This window comes from Lichenostomus cassidix, chromosome 7 (genome assembly GCF_008360975.1).
Source record: "Lichenostomus cassidix isolate B80296 chromosome 7, HeHo_3.0, whole genome shotgun sequence".
In the NCBI taxonomy this organism is placed as follows: Eukaryota; Metazoa; Chordata; class Aves; order Passeriformes; family Meliphagidae; genus Lichenostomus; species Lichenostomus cassidix.
In genome coordinates, this window is record NC_139488.1 from 26,652,795 (window position 1) to 26,669,581 (window position 16,787).

The 16,787-nt window shown below is 45.6% G+C and overlaps 1 protein-coding gene and 1 non-coding gene across 16 annotated transcripts in view; one reads left to right on the forward strand and one right to left on the reverse strand.

Annotated features, from left to right (window-relative positions):
- CLASP1 (cytoplasmic linker associated protein 1) overlaps window positions 1-16,787 on the reverse strand; it is a 171,129-nt gene that overhangs the window by 117,119 nt on the left and 37,223 nt on the right. For all 15 annotated transcript variants that reach the window (XM_085066926.1, XM_085066924.1, XM_085066927.1 and 12 more), the window contains exons 3-8: window positions 8,172-8,250; window positions 7,806-7,909; window positions 7,228-7,319; window positions 7,066-7,141; window positions 4,304-4,401; window positions 2,941-3,008 (exon numbers count right to left, since the gene is read on the reverse strand). In XM_085066926.1, coding sequence (XP_084923052.1) covers window positions 2,941-3,008; window positions 4,304-4,401; window positions 7,066-7,141; window positions 7,228-7,319; window positions 7,806-7,909; window positions 8,172-8,250 — 517 coding nt within the window. The remainder of the gene's footprint in view (window positions 1-2,940; window positions 3,009-4,303; window positions 4,402-7,065; window positions 7,142-7,227; window positions 7,320-7,805; window positions 7,910-8,171; window positions 8,251-16,787) is intronic.
- Window positions 9,601-9,717, forward strand: LOC146434830 (U4atac minor spliceosomal RNA). Its single transcript, XR_014853586.1, has one exon. It is a non-coding gene; the product is annotated as a U4atac minor spliceosomal RNA (small nuclear RNA).

Sequence of the window (16,787 nt, forward strand, 5' to 3'; positions counted from 1 at the left end):
AAACCCAAAAAAGAAAAACAAAACCACCCAAACAATTCAAGATAAACTCAAACAAGTGCTAACGGACCACCGTATAGGAAGACAAGCAAATCCAAAACGTGTATTATTTTCAGGGACTTGAAATTCGCAGTCTGATTAGAGCTGATTCATTAGGTTTCTTCTTTGGGTTAAGAAAATGTCCTATTATTTTAAGCAACTTTTCTAGTAGTCTGTGTAAGATTTCTGTTTGTGTCTTGGGAATCCTTAGATACGACACCATTAACAACTCAGAGCAACTCACTAAACTCCAAAGCACTCGTGATATACAAATACTGCTGCTGCAATTGCTTCCTTTTACTTGAAAGTAAAGTGAACTGGTAGAGGAAACTGTTATCCCTAACAGTGGTCTCAGAGCCAAGAGTCCAGTTTTTACCATATTCCACCATTCCAGAAGCCGCAATTGCTGTCCTAACTGTGGTCTGTGATAAAAACAGGTTTGACAACCAATTTCAAGTCTCGTTGATATTAGCACAACCCTGGTGCTCAGTTATGAGTGATCCTTCAGGCAACAGCTTGCTCTTGGTTACCCACCAGAAAAGCACAGAGTCACATATTCACCCGTCCAACCACTCGGCCAGACTCAAAAGGGTTAACAAGACTGAGCTATTTCCACTGTTTCCTGAGAAAGACAAATCTTTTGCATGAGCAATATCTCCTCCCTGGGGACTCTTGACAACTGCTGAAAGTGTCACCTTTGTTCAGAAAGTGTCAGGGACACAAGAAACCTGACAAACTTAGCTTGTCTTCAGGCCATAATAAACTTGTGACCATGGGTGAAGATAAGCCTCCTTTTGCTGGCTTACACAACCTCAAAAAGGTAAACTGAAAGTTGCACAGAGCTGTTGACACACAAGATAGGACTAGCATGTAACACTGTATTTGTGCTGCGCTTGCAGGGCAAGGAAGAAGCAACAAACCAGCCTATGGTGCTAAGGGAAACTGAACCCTCCCCTCAAATACGCACAAAAAAATGTTAATAAGTAATGTTATCATTATTACCTTCACAAATGAGAACTACCTTAATTCTGCAACTATAGACTTTTTCACTTCTAGGGAAGATGAAAAGGTTCTGGCAGAATAACAGGAGATCCTACCCTTTGCTCTCCTTGACCCTTAACTCTACTCCACTCTCCCTTTTCCCCCAGGCTTCTGTTTTGTCTCAATGTCCACACAGGAGACTAACACACGCAGACTCCAGGGATTGCATCTTGCTACAGCATGAGTGAGAACAGTGAGACATCAGAAGATCAGGGTAAGCAGAGTGAAGAATACACGAGTACTTGTGTTGGGAAGTACTAAAAGCCTGTCCATGGACTCCAGGACATGAGATGGGGATCACAAGGCCTCAGGCACTTGAGGCACAAAAAGGGTAAATCCTTCATTGAAACAGTGACAAAGGGGTATAAAAGAAAAAATAATTTTCAATTAAGCCTAAAAGCAGAAAATCTGATACATGCCGATGCTTTAGATGTAGCACTACATCTCAGATCACAAGTGTGCCTCTTCAAAACACCAAACAGCAATCTACGTAGTACAGTGATGCATCAAACTGCTTTTTCTTTTTTTGAAAGCCCATTCTATTCCACACCTAGCAAAACAAATATTCCATCTTAGCCTAGCCAAGCAGAAAGCAAGGAAGTTGAATCAGCAGTAAATCTGCTTCATTTTGAGTGAGGGTTTCAGAGAAATTGCCTGTAAGTTGGGAACCTTAACAAGTTTACTAAGGGATTAAATATTTACTTCCCCTCCCACCTATTAAAAAAATACAAGGACATTTGTTTGTCAGCTGCCCTTTTTTGCCCCTGTAAGCCTCATCCACCTGTACAGACAAAGTTCTCCCATATGCAAAGGCATAATTTTAACCCATTCTGTTACACAGGAACCAGTACTAGGTCTTCATCATTCCCAAACATACAAGAGAACACATCACATTCCTGAATAATCCAAACTATAACTTCAGGATTTTCAAATCAGTTATTTTTATTGTTTCTGCAGGAATAAAGTTTACTGTATTTTAAAATGGTTATGGCAAGAAAACGGTGCCCAGAAGAGAAAAAGGCATTTTTTCCAATTTAAAAGAGCCAAGACCTCTCTGCTCTCGACTTCCAAGAGCATGGCGGGCATGGCTGGGGACAGAGGACATTACCACCTGTGCTCCTGGCCTTGCAGAGGGTGTGACCTTGATAGGAACCCAAAGTACTGAACTTAGGTTCTTCATCTCTGCTCTACTCAGCTGTTGGCAGAAAGATGCATTTCCTCACCATGAATTCTCTATTCAAAAATCTATTGTTAAACAAGGAGTCATACCTATTAAAATTACTTACTAGCTCATAAGCTTATTTGTAAACACAGTAATAAACACTTGTTATTACAATAAGCAAAATACTAGTCTCAGACAAGACAGACAGAATTAAGGCTCTGATAAGGGTCTTTGACTATCAGTCCTAAACACGCAAAATATGCACACTTAGGAACTGCAAAATACAAACACAAGCTATAAACAGAACACTGCTGCGTTATTGTGAACACTCTCTGGGCCTTTCAGGGCATTAAACTGAAAAGGCAATTCTTCTCTGAAATTACTATCTGAGTTAATGAACAATTTACATGCACATAGACTTGAGAACAGGAGATGCATTTCCCTAACATAACTCAAGAGGAAAAGAAGACAGCTATAATACCACCTTCTCTTCTTGGAATTTATGCTTCCTTCTCCTTCTGATACTACACAAAGACAGCAGATGAAGTAAATGTCCATTTTATTTGTTGGAAAAGCACTGTGTATATTTCTGAACAATCACCATGCTTGTTTTGCCTAACAAAATGCTTGCTCTATATCCATTTAAATGCCTCACCAAATGGAGATTGCACCAAAAAGAGCATACAAGTACTTCTACTCACCAACTGAAGTCTGGACCATGTTTCCAGATTTTTGGACCTCATCGAATTTTGTAAAAATTACATTCAACCTGTTTGAAAGTGAAAGAAATACACAATGAACAATTGAATTTAAATTTTAGGAATATTAGAGCCATAAAATCACAAATGGGTTGGAAAAGAGCTCTAAGACTATTGAGTCCAGCCTTTAACCCAGCATCACTGTGTTCACTACTAAACCATGTCCTCAAGTGCCACATCCACACAGCTTTTGAATACTTCCAGACATAGTGATTCCACCACTTCCCTGGGCAGCCATCTTCTAACATCTTACAATGTTATAGAACAAATTTGCCTTCACTCAAGTCATTGGGAGCACTGTCAAAAATGTCAGTGAAAAATGTCAATGGAGGGAAATTATTTTAAAATTTAAAAAAACCAGTATCAACACACAACAGTTGATAGGAAAACCTGAGATATAATTGAAAATACTGCATTACTGAAGATGTGATCTGGCTAATTGTAAATGAATTTCCAGTTCATCATCACTTTGCCTATGTTAACTATTTGCAGAAATACCACAAAACACACCCCTACAAACCAACTTGACACAACCTTTGTCTTTGGCCCTGACACCTTCCCATTTATGTCACAGGTCTAGCAGAGCAGAAGATCCTTATCACATCTCATCATTCCTTCCCAGTGAGTTTATTACTTTAAGGCATGTTGTAGGAGCAGATGTTTTCACTGGAGAACAAGAGTGCTGCCTCCACCTGCGTGTACTACACCTCCAAAACCACCTCTTCCCTCTGAGCACTGACAAGCTGCAATCTACTCCATCCTCAGGTCTAACCATGCTCTGCCCTGAGCACTGGAGGCAAGATGCAGAGCAGCTTTCTTAGCACACCTGAAATGGCAAAGGCAGAGGGACATGGTTTTGGTTTTGACATAGGTTTGGCTGCTTTTAGTTTGAGGGGGGGAGAGTTGCTTTTTTAAAATGAAATCTTAGAACTGATTATTTTGTCTCTGAGTTTTTGTTCTTTAACAGCCAAAGCTGCATAAACCATACACACAAGCTACTCTGAAGTGTCCTCTCTACATATGCAGAACATACAGGAAAAATGTTAATTCACTTAATCTTAAATTAGTTACCTTAACATCTGTAATAATTTTAGTGGTTTTCCAGAGATGCTGTGGCATACTTGGGCAAAAATACAGAATCTGCATTAAGTGAAACCTTAGCGTTTATCAGATTTTAAAAAAATAATAATCAAACCATGATCCTGGGAAAAGGTTCAATCATGCAGTTCCTGAAGTCTTCTGAAGGAAGGAAGGGAATAAAAACCAGCCCAAAAATAGTGAAGACCTAACAACATTCTCAACTTACCGAGACTGGGGTAATCCTTTTTTACTGAGATCAGCCCTTACACGTTCACCAACATGTCTGTAAATTTCCACAAGGCTGTTTATTGCTGCATCTCGAACCTGGATGTGAGAGATGAGAAAAATCAATCATCTTTACAATTTAAATTAATAAATCCCTAATAAGTCCTACCTTAGAGAAATAAATTTGCACATTTCTCAGCAACAACAGTCGCCACTATACGCATTATCACATAGTTCATGAAGGAGCTTTCAACCTGCATTTCACATGTTAGCAGCATCAGCAGGTTAATTGAATTGAAAAGGCAGTGAAGGCATAAGATGAAAGATTTTGTACACAGGCAGCTTGGCTGCCTTTGCTGAACTCCACCCAGTGTACAATGGGTACATTTACTGGATGAAAAAAGGTGAGAGACACAAACAGACCTTGTATTACTAGAATATTATAAAATGAACTGATTTTTAATGCTGTCAAAACTTACGTTTCTATGTTGATAGCAAAACAGGGAGGGAGGGAAGAGTAATCAATGACCTGAGTCACCGTGAATTTTGTGCGTTTTCCAAACTGATTTGCAACAAAGTGCTGAGCACATCCTTCCCTCCAGCCAACAGAGAGACATAAATCTGATAAAGGTGTCACATTTCTGTACTTAAACCCTTCCTCCACTAGACACAGCAGGCAGAGAAGGTAAACAAACTATCTGCTCTGCCTACAGAAACACCTACAGGGCTGTGCACTTCTGCTTCTCAGAGGATGGCTGGCAGCTACCCCCACACACACCCCAGGACTAGACACACAACATCCTGAGGACACAAACTAAAACTGCCAATAGTTGGGAGTCAAAGGGCAGCCACACATACCCTGCCTCCCAGCCAAAGAAAACCCTAACACTTGACTCACATCCATCTTACCCCATTCTCCTGCTCTGCAGCCTTCCCCCTCAGCAGGTCACTGCCAGTGTCCAAAGCCCTCCTTCACTCACACCAGCCCTTACTCAGAGCTCGTCTCTTATCTCCTGGCCCATCAGCCCTATATGCCACCAGGGTTTCTGGGCTCAGCTCTGAAAGAACTCTTTGGTGTCCCCAGTTTCTGGGTACACAGACCCTAACCCATCCTGCATAGAGCAAGGATTGCCTTTGTGTGCACAGTTAAGCAGAGGCACAGCTGCAGGACTGCGTAAATCCCATACAGGGCAAGGCAAGGAGCCCTTATCATCATACTTGGTTTAGTCCACCACAGCAATAACAAGGCTTTAGTAACTTTATTTTTGAGAAAAAAAATCAGAGTTTAAGTACTGTTACACCAGATGCACACTGGGTTAACTCAAATTGTATCAGCTGAAAACAACAAAAGCACTATTTCTGAAAAGGGCTCTAACGGAACAGCTTCTACATCCACAAAAAAAGAAAAAAAAACTGGGCTTGACCTGGAACTGTTTCTCGATCCTTTCTCCAAGAGAGGGCAGCAGTGACCAAGCCCAGAAAGTCTCCCAGTGTTCAGGAGGAACCAGCAGCATAGCAGCAGCTCCAGGGGAGCCCCAGCGCAGGCACTGTTTCACCCAGAGCCACTGTCACAGCAATTTGTATCTGACCAGTTCACGATAGGTTTTCTGGGGACGAGGGACCAGACCCAGGAGAAAGGGAAAGAGATCAGTCTTGTTTCCCCCTGCAGTTGCATACAGGATTATGAGCTGTGCCAGGCACAAGGAAGAGGCAGCACAGAGGGAAAATGCCTCAGTGCCCTCACCAACTTTCCAGTTCATTCAACAGCTCACCAATGGCAGGACCAAGGCATCTGTCTGTTCAACAAGTCCAAGCCCTAAAACCAGGATTTCCTTGCAGGGTAACAGCTTGCTTAGTCTCAGCTCAGAACTACAGAGAACCATAAACATTAAACTTCCTCAGAGACTTCGTGGAGTAATGGGTTTACCATGCTGCACTGGCACAAGCAGCAAGGGAAGGCTGCTCCACACTCAGTCCTCCTCTTAGCAAGGGGAGGCCCTGACAGCCACAGAAATATGGCCAACTCCCCAGAGCCAGCATAAACCCATTCTCCAGCTGGACACTCCACACCTCCTTCCAGCTGAACAACTGCTCCACACCTGGATCACATGTGTGTCACCCATGCTGGGAGGGTCACCAACATCATTATTCAAAAACTGCTAGTACACATTACACAACAGGAGTTGGAACCCTACTTTCTCATCTTCCTCTGCTCATTAGCCCCACATACTTGCATCTAATTTCAAACAGGACAAAAAGCATTTAGGAGCAACAGATTTTATTCCCCTTGTATTTTCATTTGGGTTGCATCACTGACTTAAGTTCCTGTACCACTTGTCTTCACCCCCTATTCAGAACCTCCCTGTACAACTTCTGGCAGTGCACATGGCCAGGCTGTCTAACTGGTCCCATCTGCCTCTCCCTGCCCAGACTGGTTGTTCTCTGAAGGTGAGGGGTGCTGCACTGAGCCCAGAGGGATCCCTGCAGCTTCCTCTATATTTAGGCTCCAAGCCACAGGAGTTCTGTTCCCACAAAGGTTTCCCTCTTCTGTTCATCTCACCTGCAGATTCATGTTGTTCTGCTGAACCCTTGGAATAACTGATATGCTGGTTTGGACACACTTCAAATTATACCTCTCCAAAACCAGCCAAGGGTTCTGCGTGCACAGCATTGTTCAGAGCTCACCACCAGCAGCACAATTAGCTCATTTACCAACGAGGCAACCAGCACAACCTTTAGATGTGACTCACAACAAAAGCTCACCTGGCTGTTTGGATCTCCAAGTAAGTTACATATATGTGGCACTATCTTACTCAGTGTTAAACTCTGAGCTCCAGATCTGGGAATAAAGAACAAAAAGCACCATTATGAATCACAGAGCAGGCTCATGTACACAACAGAGGTTTGCAGAAGGTTCTGACTTACGCATTGAGTGTTGCAATAAGGCAGAGGCAAATCCCTTCTCTTGTCCGAAAATTCTTGTGTTTGAATCCTCCTAGCATCCTGTCCCACACGTACTGTGGAAGACAGAAAAAACAAAAAAAGAAGATGGCGTAAGAAACAAATTCTCTCTTCCAGCGGACATACACCACGTCATCTTTGATGCTCAAATATAAGCTTTACAGCCATCCAAGCAGAATGGGACAAGAAGTAGCAAGATACTTTTAGATCTGACATTCTTTGTTCTGTGCTGACTTCACGGCAACTCCCCACTACCTAAAACAATACTCATACTTTCAGAAAGCAAGAAACTTCTAAAGAGGTGGAACAATTACTCTGACATGTACCCGTGCCATCCTTGGGAAATCCACTGACACTCATGCTCCCATGTATATCCTGTCTGACAACAGTCTTCTCAAGTGAAGCAATAACCTTATAACAAGGTGTGGGGAGATGAAGCCATTTCAGACAGAGAAATGGCAGAGAAAACCTTCTGACAGAAAAAGGGTTTCCTTTTCTTACACAGCCAGTCAACTCATGTTGTGGAGGGTTGTTGAACGTACCTGAGGGTTAGCAGCTTGTTCCATGATTTTCAGCAGCAAGGTCTGATCCTGCTCCCTCACTGAGTCCTTAGAATCTCCCAGTCTATCAAGTAAACTTGGCAGCACTGAGGAAAGAAAACAGGAACATCCAAATCCCTCAGGAAAAAATTTTAACAGAGGTAGAGCCCCTCTGCTCTCCCCCCACCAACCAGTGGAGGCACCAGCCCTGATGCCCTTCAGCAGAGCCCGAAAATCACCAAGAGCCCCCCAAGTAAGCCCTCCTCTCTTTCTCCCAAGTGCTCTCCTGGGGAGAAAGACAGCTTTTAGTCCAGCAGCCAGTGCAGGTGCTGGCAGAGCAATGGTGACATTCACACACAGACCCCTCACCTGTTCCAATCTGGGCCTTGAAGCGATCTTGCAATCGGGACACCAGTGCAGAAATTATGTCAATCCCCAGGAGAACCACCTGCAAGCACAGGACAGACGGTAAATTAGAGTGCACTGCAACTGTAATTGCTGCTCAGTGCTAAATTCATATGTATAGATGTGCAGGCTACACAAACCGTGTGCATAAACCATCTCAGTGTTTGCTGTAACTAGCATTTCTAATTAATTGTAATTATTACAGTTATAATTAGAAAACAGTATGCAGTAAGAGCTGCCTAATTATTTATAGGCAGAAATTAAACCAAGCACTTTTATGACATAACTGGAATTTAAAGAGACACCTGGTTTGAGAGAAGCTTCATGACAGGCTGCAGATCAGAAAACCCACTCTGATTAACTATGCTTATTTACTAGAAAAAGACAAATCACATACTAAAGGTACTGATAGCCTGTGTATGAAACACTTGGCAAAACCTTATAGATTATGATCATACTGATACAAGACATTTCTTCTTTTAAGTTTTTTGATATGCACATGAAGTTAGTCATGCCTGGAAGCATGACTAGGCTCCTGAGACAGTGCCAGGCTCCTGAGGCAGTGCCACTGGGGCTGTTCCAACACAGCCCAGCTCCCTGTACATACACACAAGTGTACATATATACACATATGTAGACATATCTATATTCCCTGTACATACACACAAGTGTACATATATACACATAAAATCAGGGCAGTGGTCATGGCCCCAAGCCTTCCAGAGCTCATGGAGGTTTTGGACAAGACTTTCAGGCACATACAGGATTGTTGGGGTTGTCTTGTGCAAGAGCAAGGAACTACAGTTGATGAGCCCTGTGAACCACGTCCAACTCAGGGTGTTCTATGATTCTGTCATATATACATATATTTTCACTCCCTGTACATACACATTAGCATGGGGGTATACTCGTATATACAGATATGTATCAGTACTCCTTGCACAGACACACAGCTGTCGATATGAACGCCTGTCTGTGCTCCCTGCACACACACACCCTGTAGCGAGCGCACGCACAGGGAGCACAGCCATCGCCGCACACACGCTACCCGCAGGCTCGCCGGAGCGCTGCCGGGGCCGTGCCCTGCAGTGCCGCGGGCGCTCGACAGGGGGCGCGCTCCGTCGCCGCTGCCGCCCGCCGGCGGCCCGGCCCTCTATGCAAATCATCGCCCGTATGGCGCGCAGCACTCTGGGTAGCGCCGCCGCCGCCGCCGCCAGGGCTCAAACCGGAGTCGGAGCCGCGCGGACGCGCCGGGCCCCGCGCGGCCCCGCGCGGCGCGCGCCCCCGAGCCGGGCGCGGGGCAGCGGGCGGGCCGGGGGCGCGCCGCCCCTCGCCGGGACCTAGGGCGCGGCTCGCGCTCCCCTACGGGCGGCGCGCGCCCCAGCGGCCGCCAACCGTCCTTATCTGGGGGTTGCGCGGCTGCTCAATGAGCGTATGGCGAGGGCAGCCCTGCTGACACCTTGAACAACACAGCAGCGCCCGCTCCGTGCGCGGCGCAATTTTTGGAACCTCGCACCGCGGCGTGTGCGCGGCGCGTTCTCAGCAACACTCACACCGAGCCCGGCCGGGCACCCCGCGGCGCCGTGCGGGACCCGTGCGTGCTGCGAGCCCCGGCACCGTGCCCGCGGCCTCTCGGCACCACCGGCCATAGCGGCACCGCTCCCATTCCCGCTCCCCCCCATCACCGAGCGCTGCTCCCAACAGAGCCCGGCCGGGGCACCCGCTATGCCGCTCTGCGCCGAACCCCTCGCGTTACTCGCGCAGCAGCGGTCAGTCCAAAACCCTCAGCTTGTCACATGGATTCACTCCACATTGGGCTGCATAGCACGCAGGGAACTGCGTGGTGTGCAGCGGAAACAGCCTACGACTCCATGTCAAGTCTCCTATGAAAAAAACCTTCCTAAATACAAGCCTCTGGATCGTAACTTCTCCCCACATACAACTTCACACTCTCCAAAGAGCTCCTGTAGTCTTCTCCCCTCGCAGTTAACAGACCCTTCAACACTGTCAGTTTTTAATTCAACATTATTTATTCATACACCAAAGGAGAATTTTCCTCGTGCTTTTATTAAGCTGTGTTTCGTTTTCACATTCATCTTGCACACTGGATTTAATCTACCATTGACAAATGCTCAGCCAGCTGCCCTAAGCGCTATCGCTGCCTGTGTCTGCCAGCTCACTGGGCGCCGCCCGGCTGGGGTCCGGCAGCAGAGCCCCAGTAAGAGGGTGGGCTCCAGACCCTCATCAGGGGAGAGATGCTTTTAGGGAAAGTCAATGGCACTCTGAGCGCCAGTCACCATTCACAGCTGTCTGATCAGAGTCCCATCACGGCAGCATCCTGCACAGAGATAAGTGTGCTGCCTGCAATTACAGAGATGTGCCCCAGGGATAAATTCGATCCCGGGAGAGGAAGGAATTCATCTCTTCTTCAAACTGCCCGCAAGCCAGGAAGAGTGAGGGGAACTCATCACTCAAACGTGAAAGGAAACACATGCACAGTGCAAACATACCCTGCAGTTCACCCCCCGGATGAGGCCAGGAGCATGAGCTAAGCCTTGCACGACTTCTTGCTGTTGTCGTTACAAAAATGGGGAGTTAATTAGCACAATGATTAAAGTGGTGCTTGGACAGCTATTGAGGAAACAGCAACTGGGGTGACCAGATGTTATTCCCGACTATGCTGGATTCGCTTATCAACCCCAATGTGACACCTGCCTCAAAGGTCAGACGTAGAAGGTAGAAATCATGTATGGATTGACAGAGTCAACAGATCCACCACAGACAGATAACAGACAACCCAGGGCATGGCTGGCAAATGAACAAAGAATTAATTGAATTCCAGTCCTGGCTGCATTAGACTGACTGCACTCTTCAGCCCACCCGTTCACTGCTGAAACAGTTAGTGAAGCTCTGCCTGAATCAACACGCACCAAGGTCCAGGAGGAGCCTCAGGAGCAGGGAGACTGGCCATGTCAGCAGCCACCCCACTGCTGTGATCCCGAAGCAGGCCTCTCCCCAGGAAAGCCAGCTGGTGGGCACAGCTCCACACCAAGGCACAGGAAGGGCAGCTCTCCATCCGAAATTCCAGATAGTGCTGCAATGCTGATAACTACTGAGCTATTCCAGGCCTTTACAGCAGCACAGATCTTTTAGCGTCCTATTTACACAGGCCCCCAAGAGTGATCTCAGAACCAGAAAGAGAGTGACAGCCCTCGCCCTGAGGCTCTGCCTCTTTGCTTATTTGACTCCTGAGGTTCCCCAAGACAGTCAATAAAGCAAGTTGTGCCACCCAGTATTCAGCTCACTCGGCATCTGCTGCTGCTTTGTCTTGTCTCAGAGTACTTTCTGTAGGCTCCAAGGGCTGTCAGCAACCCTTCTCCTGCCTCTCTCCAACTGCCAGGTCATCACTCCCAGTAATGAAGTCTCTTGTTAGTTCCCAGGATGCAACACAGCCTTTCCCAATACAGACAATACTTTTTTTCAGAGGTGAACAAAATCAACTCAGAGTATATCTCCTTTAATGTCTGGGTGGTGTTGAAAGACCTGAAAGGGTAAAGAAGCTGCACAATCTAGTAGCAGCTGATTCAGCACGAAGTGACCAGAGTGAATCACAGCCTCAGGCTACCCTAACAGCCTGGAAGAACCGTGCAGAGGGGGTGGGGAGACAAACCCTTCTCTGCACTCACCATACCATGCCACAGCAGAGATGTAGTGGCTGCTGCATGAACCTTCATCCCCCGTCTTTGCAGGGATACAGCAGCGGGCTGAGCAGTACATCTCCACAGAGTGCTTTCACTCTGCTGGCCTCCTGCTGAGCCTTCCATGCCTGGCAGCTTGGGACCCAAGTGGGAATGCTGGAGAGAGCCTCTACACCAGCTGTGACACCAGCTTGCTTCATGCTGCTTCAACATGCTCATCTCCACCACTGGTGACACTGCTCAGCTATTTCACTTTGAAATCTGTCTGAGAGGATTTTCTTGGAGAAGGGATGGGAAATGGAAGACAAGACTTATACATCTCAATATGAACAAAAAGAAAAAAAGGAATTGTAAGAGCATTCAACCAGGGTTTTTTAACACTTGCTAAGATAATATTTTGGATTCATAAGCAAAAACACGGAGAAGCACTTGCACACTTTGAGTAAACTTGATATACTCTGGAAAAGAGGAAAACACTTCAGATTACACACTGAGAAGCCTAAGGCAAGCACTGATGGCTCATATCACTGCCAGTCTGATCAGCACTGATCAGTCGGACAGGGAGCAGTTCTGATTCCTTGTGATATGAAACATCCACCACAACTGAACTGGGCACTCAAGGCCAAGCTGAAGTTAGATGACATTGGCAAATTTAGTTTTGAAGAAGGTACATGTTTTGGGTCAGCACAGCAGTAACCAAAGTTCTGGCAGACAGAGAAGCATGGAGTCAACTTATGACATGCTGACTGCTGTATCCCACCTCCACACGACTATAACCACATCCACCCTGGAAGAGTCTATTTCCTTCTGCCATTCCAAGAGTTAACATTTCATGTTCCAAGGCAGAATCACATCTGCACTGGAAGCATGAGTCCATCTCCCCAGCCCAACAATCCTCACACAGACACAAATGTTAAGTTTTTTTGTACAACACAATTTGCAAAACCAACAACCAGCAAAGAAAAAGGCAGCAACAGAAGCACAACTGGTTTTACTGGCATGACTACAAGCTATGGTCAAAGAGCTGAATGGGGGAAAACTTTAAATATATATTCTTGGGTTCTTTCGCTAGATTAATGAGATATCATCCATTCTGTCACAGACATCACCTTTAAAATCCTCAAATTCCCTGATGGAATTAGGTGAACCAAAACACCCAATGAAACCACCAGCACTAGTAAAATAAGCAAAAACCTGGCTGTTGAAAATTCTTCATTTACAAGCCTGGTAACAGATGAGCAACTCAGTAAAATATGCATGGTTCTAGAGTGAAATAAATTCCAGGAGAACTAAGGTCATTTAAATGTTGGGAAGTATTAAGAAAAGGTTGTCACAAATGATCACTACAGAGATGTATTTTTACAATTACTGTTAGGACACAAGGGAGCCTTTCCTTTGCAAAAGCAAAAAATTCCAACAACTATTTTCTGGATTAAAAAAAAAGCCAACAGAAGTCCCTCAGTTGTCTTTTGATCTAAAAGAGATTTTACAGAACCCATGAGAAATTCAAAGCAATTTAAGGAAAAGCATCACAGAGCAAAAAGTCATCACTACAAAAATTCCACAAACAGGATGATGCTTAAAAACACGATCACCCTGAAATGTGGTCATCTGCTTGCAGAAGAGTTGACAAGTTTCAGTCCCAGCTGAAAGAGGTGGACCAAGTCAGCCCTCAGTCACACTGCTCCCTACCCTGCCTCTGGCTCAGAGGAATTGAAGGGGGGAGTTCCAAAGAGTAAGTAATTCACCCTGTTTTGCAAAGATTCTGAACTGGTCCTTGAGTGGTTGCATATGATGAGAAGAAGAGCAACCACTGGGCTCTCTCCAAAGGACATGGAGGGAAGCACAAGTTGCAGAGTCACTGCTGTGGAGTACAGGAGGCTTTTCTGCCCTGAGCAAGGTCAAAGCTCCAGACAGCACAGCAGGTAAATCACCACTGACATAAACTACAGTCTGCTCAGTCTCCAGGGAAGCAGCACTCATGGTCATATAACAGGAGACTTTGCAGCTGAAAGCAAAGTTACAACTTATTTCACACTTTCACATCTCAATTACCCCAAACACTGCTGGAAAAACAACAGCAGCATTGTTTCAGAAAGGTGGTCCTGCTTATGCAGCACCTTACAGCTATGGAGACCTGCATGGCAGCACTCAATGCTTAGTGCCTTCACATGAAACAGCATCAAAACAAAACACCTGCACTACCAACTGCTATTGTCTTTGCTTCCTCACCACAAAGCAGTTAAATATCTTAGTCACAAACACTGCCTCTATTCCGTACATTTCCATTGCCCCCAGCTGAGCACTTACAATTACAGCCAGGTCCTCAGCCAGGAAGGAAACATGAATATAGCTCTGTGAGCACTGATGAGATCTTGCCCTGGGATCAGGACCACTACATCCTTGTAACTTTGGTGACTAGTTGCATCTCAGGACTCAAGGCATAATGCCATCTCATACAGTGAGTGCTGTTACTGAAAACCAAAAAGAATATGGCAAGGAAAAGAAAAAAGCCATTGCATTGTCCTGTTTTGTTTTTCCTAGGAAAACTGAAAGCCTTTAGTATGGCAACTAATCAATTGCCAGTACAGTGATGTGCCTTATTAACAGACCAGGCTGCTTTACCTAATAGCATTGCCTTCCCCTCCATTAGCAGCAAAAAGCTGCTACAGTGCACAGAAAAAGTGAGAAATCACACTGGGAATCTGCCAGGAGGCAGAACCATTTTAGCTGGAGCACCTCAGAAGCTCCTAGCACAGAAGCACTGACCCCAACTCCATCTATAACACTACAGGAATAGAAAGGCTCAGCACATTTTAAAATTGGAACAGAAGTGCTTCTGAGGGTTCAGACAGCATCTGGAAAAAAAAACAAGGCAAGCACACAACCTAGCAGATAATCACCAACAATCTTCTGCTCCCTCAGGGCTCACAAAGACTAGTAAGAACTGTGAGGATGTTCAAATATCCAGATACTCTCCTTGATCACGAGTTCCCAAGCTTCTGAACATCTGCAATTCCAGATTACACCAGTCAACACCAGCTTTTATGAGGAACAGCAATCCTGCAATACAATGATGACAGGATATATGGACAGCCTCATGAGGAGGGCACCAAAGAGGTGCAGACAAAGCCAAGTCCCACCAGCTGCTGGCAATGTGAAAAAAGCTGGGGATCAATCAGGGAGGCACAGCAGCCACTGTGGTGAGGACTAAGCAGCAGCCAACACGAGCCAATACGATAGTTACTAGATGCTGACAGCTCTTGCTAGATCACAGTTAATGAAGCTTTGTTCTTGAATTGTTTGGGAAGAAAGAACACATGCAATTAAGAATGCAATAGCATTTTCAGTAGCCACAGCCTTTGTAAAACTCTGGAAACACCCTAAGACCTAAAGCTTTCACAGCACCTCCCAGCCCTGAACGAATAGACTGCCTGCTCAGCATGTACCACACAGTCCTGCACCTTTGAAAAGAGTCTCCATACACAATCAGCAGCAGCCTAATAGTACAATAATCAAGAACTCCACTCAAAACAGAAGAAAGGTTCAAGATGCCTTTGTTGGCCACAGAAAGACACAATAGCCCAGGAAAGCGAAGAGGTGGGTGCTAGGCAGAGAAAAGGAGCAAGAGGTGGGAAGAAGTAATGCTTCCTCCACAGAGGAAGGCACCACTTCAGCCAGAATCATACTCATACTCTTTATGACCCATTCAGGAGAAAGCCCAGAGGATGACCCTTAAAGGCATGGGTTAAAACACTTCCCAGTCTCTCCTACACCAGTGAGGGGGGAAGCTGAGCTAGATCTAACCCACCATCTACAGCAGCCACAAGATCTAGCACAGCCCATACAGCAAGTGTGATGCTTCCCACAGCTTGCTGTTCAGTAAGGTCAGTGAAGACTGAGAGCTACTGGCTTAAGCTGTTGACTACACAAGTTTCTTGTTTTACCATTCCCTCTTACTCCCTTCTCCAAGGTAATTCATGTCAAACAACTTGAAGGGAAAACTTCCAGAGGCTTACCATCAGTGCCATACTCTAGCTAAAACCAGGACCCCAGAAAAAACAGTGCCACAAGAACACAGAAGGAGACAGTCCCAGTGCTGACCCACTCACCTGAGTGTGCCTGTGCAGGTGGAACACAACCCCACATCAGCAGGTATGTACCAGTGCCCATCTGCAAGCTGAGCAGCTGCCAGCATGCACTCTCTGCTTGAGCCACTGTGTTACCCTGCAAGGGACAGGGACATTCAACTGAAGTGACACCACTGGCCCAGGCCTAGCACCCTGCAGACCTCCTTACACAGCTTTTGGCTCTGCAGCCACAACCACCCTGCAGCCCATGCATGCCTCTAGAAACTATGTCTTACATCCAAGTCTTAGCACAGTTCTTGATCAATTCAGGCATCGTTTTAATATCTTTTAACTTTTGGCAATTAGATCTCTTCCCAAGACTTTGATCTATCTGGTATAGGAAACCAATGAAAAAAGATTCTGTTCCTGCCCATTTAAAAACTAATTCTAGCTTAGAGGGTAATGCTTTCCACATGCTTCAGAACCAAACCCCACATGTCACTTAACACGCAGGAAATAAAAATTATTTAATGTTGCTCTCCTCAACTCCTTTTGACCTGTGTGTCTTTGCCTTTTTGGCTGTCATCATCAAGATCTGGAGCAACAGCTGATGCATCACTGTGAGCTCTCACAAGAGAACAAAACATCTGTTTTCCTCCCTCAGACTGAAAACAGATGCCTTTTGAGTTGTGTCCAACAAATACTCAATTATATGACAGCATAGTGAAGCACAATGCATCTAAATCAGGGCACACCCTTGGGACACATGGGTGCCTGGCATGTGGTCAGGAACCCAAAAAGGCTTTGCAATC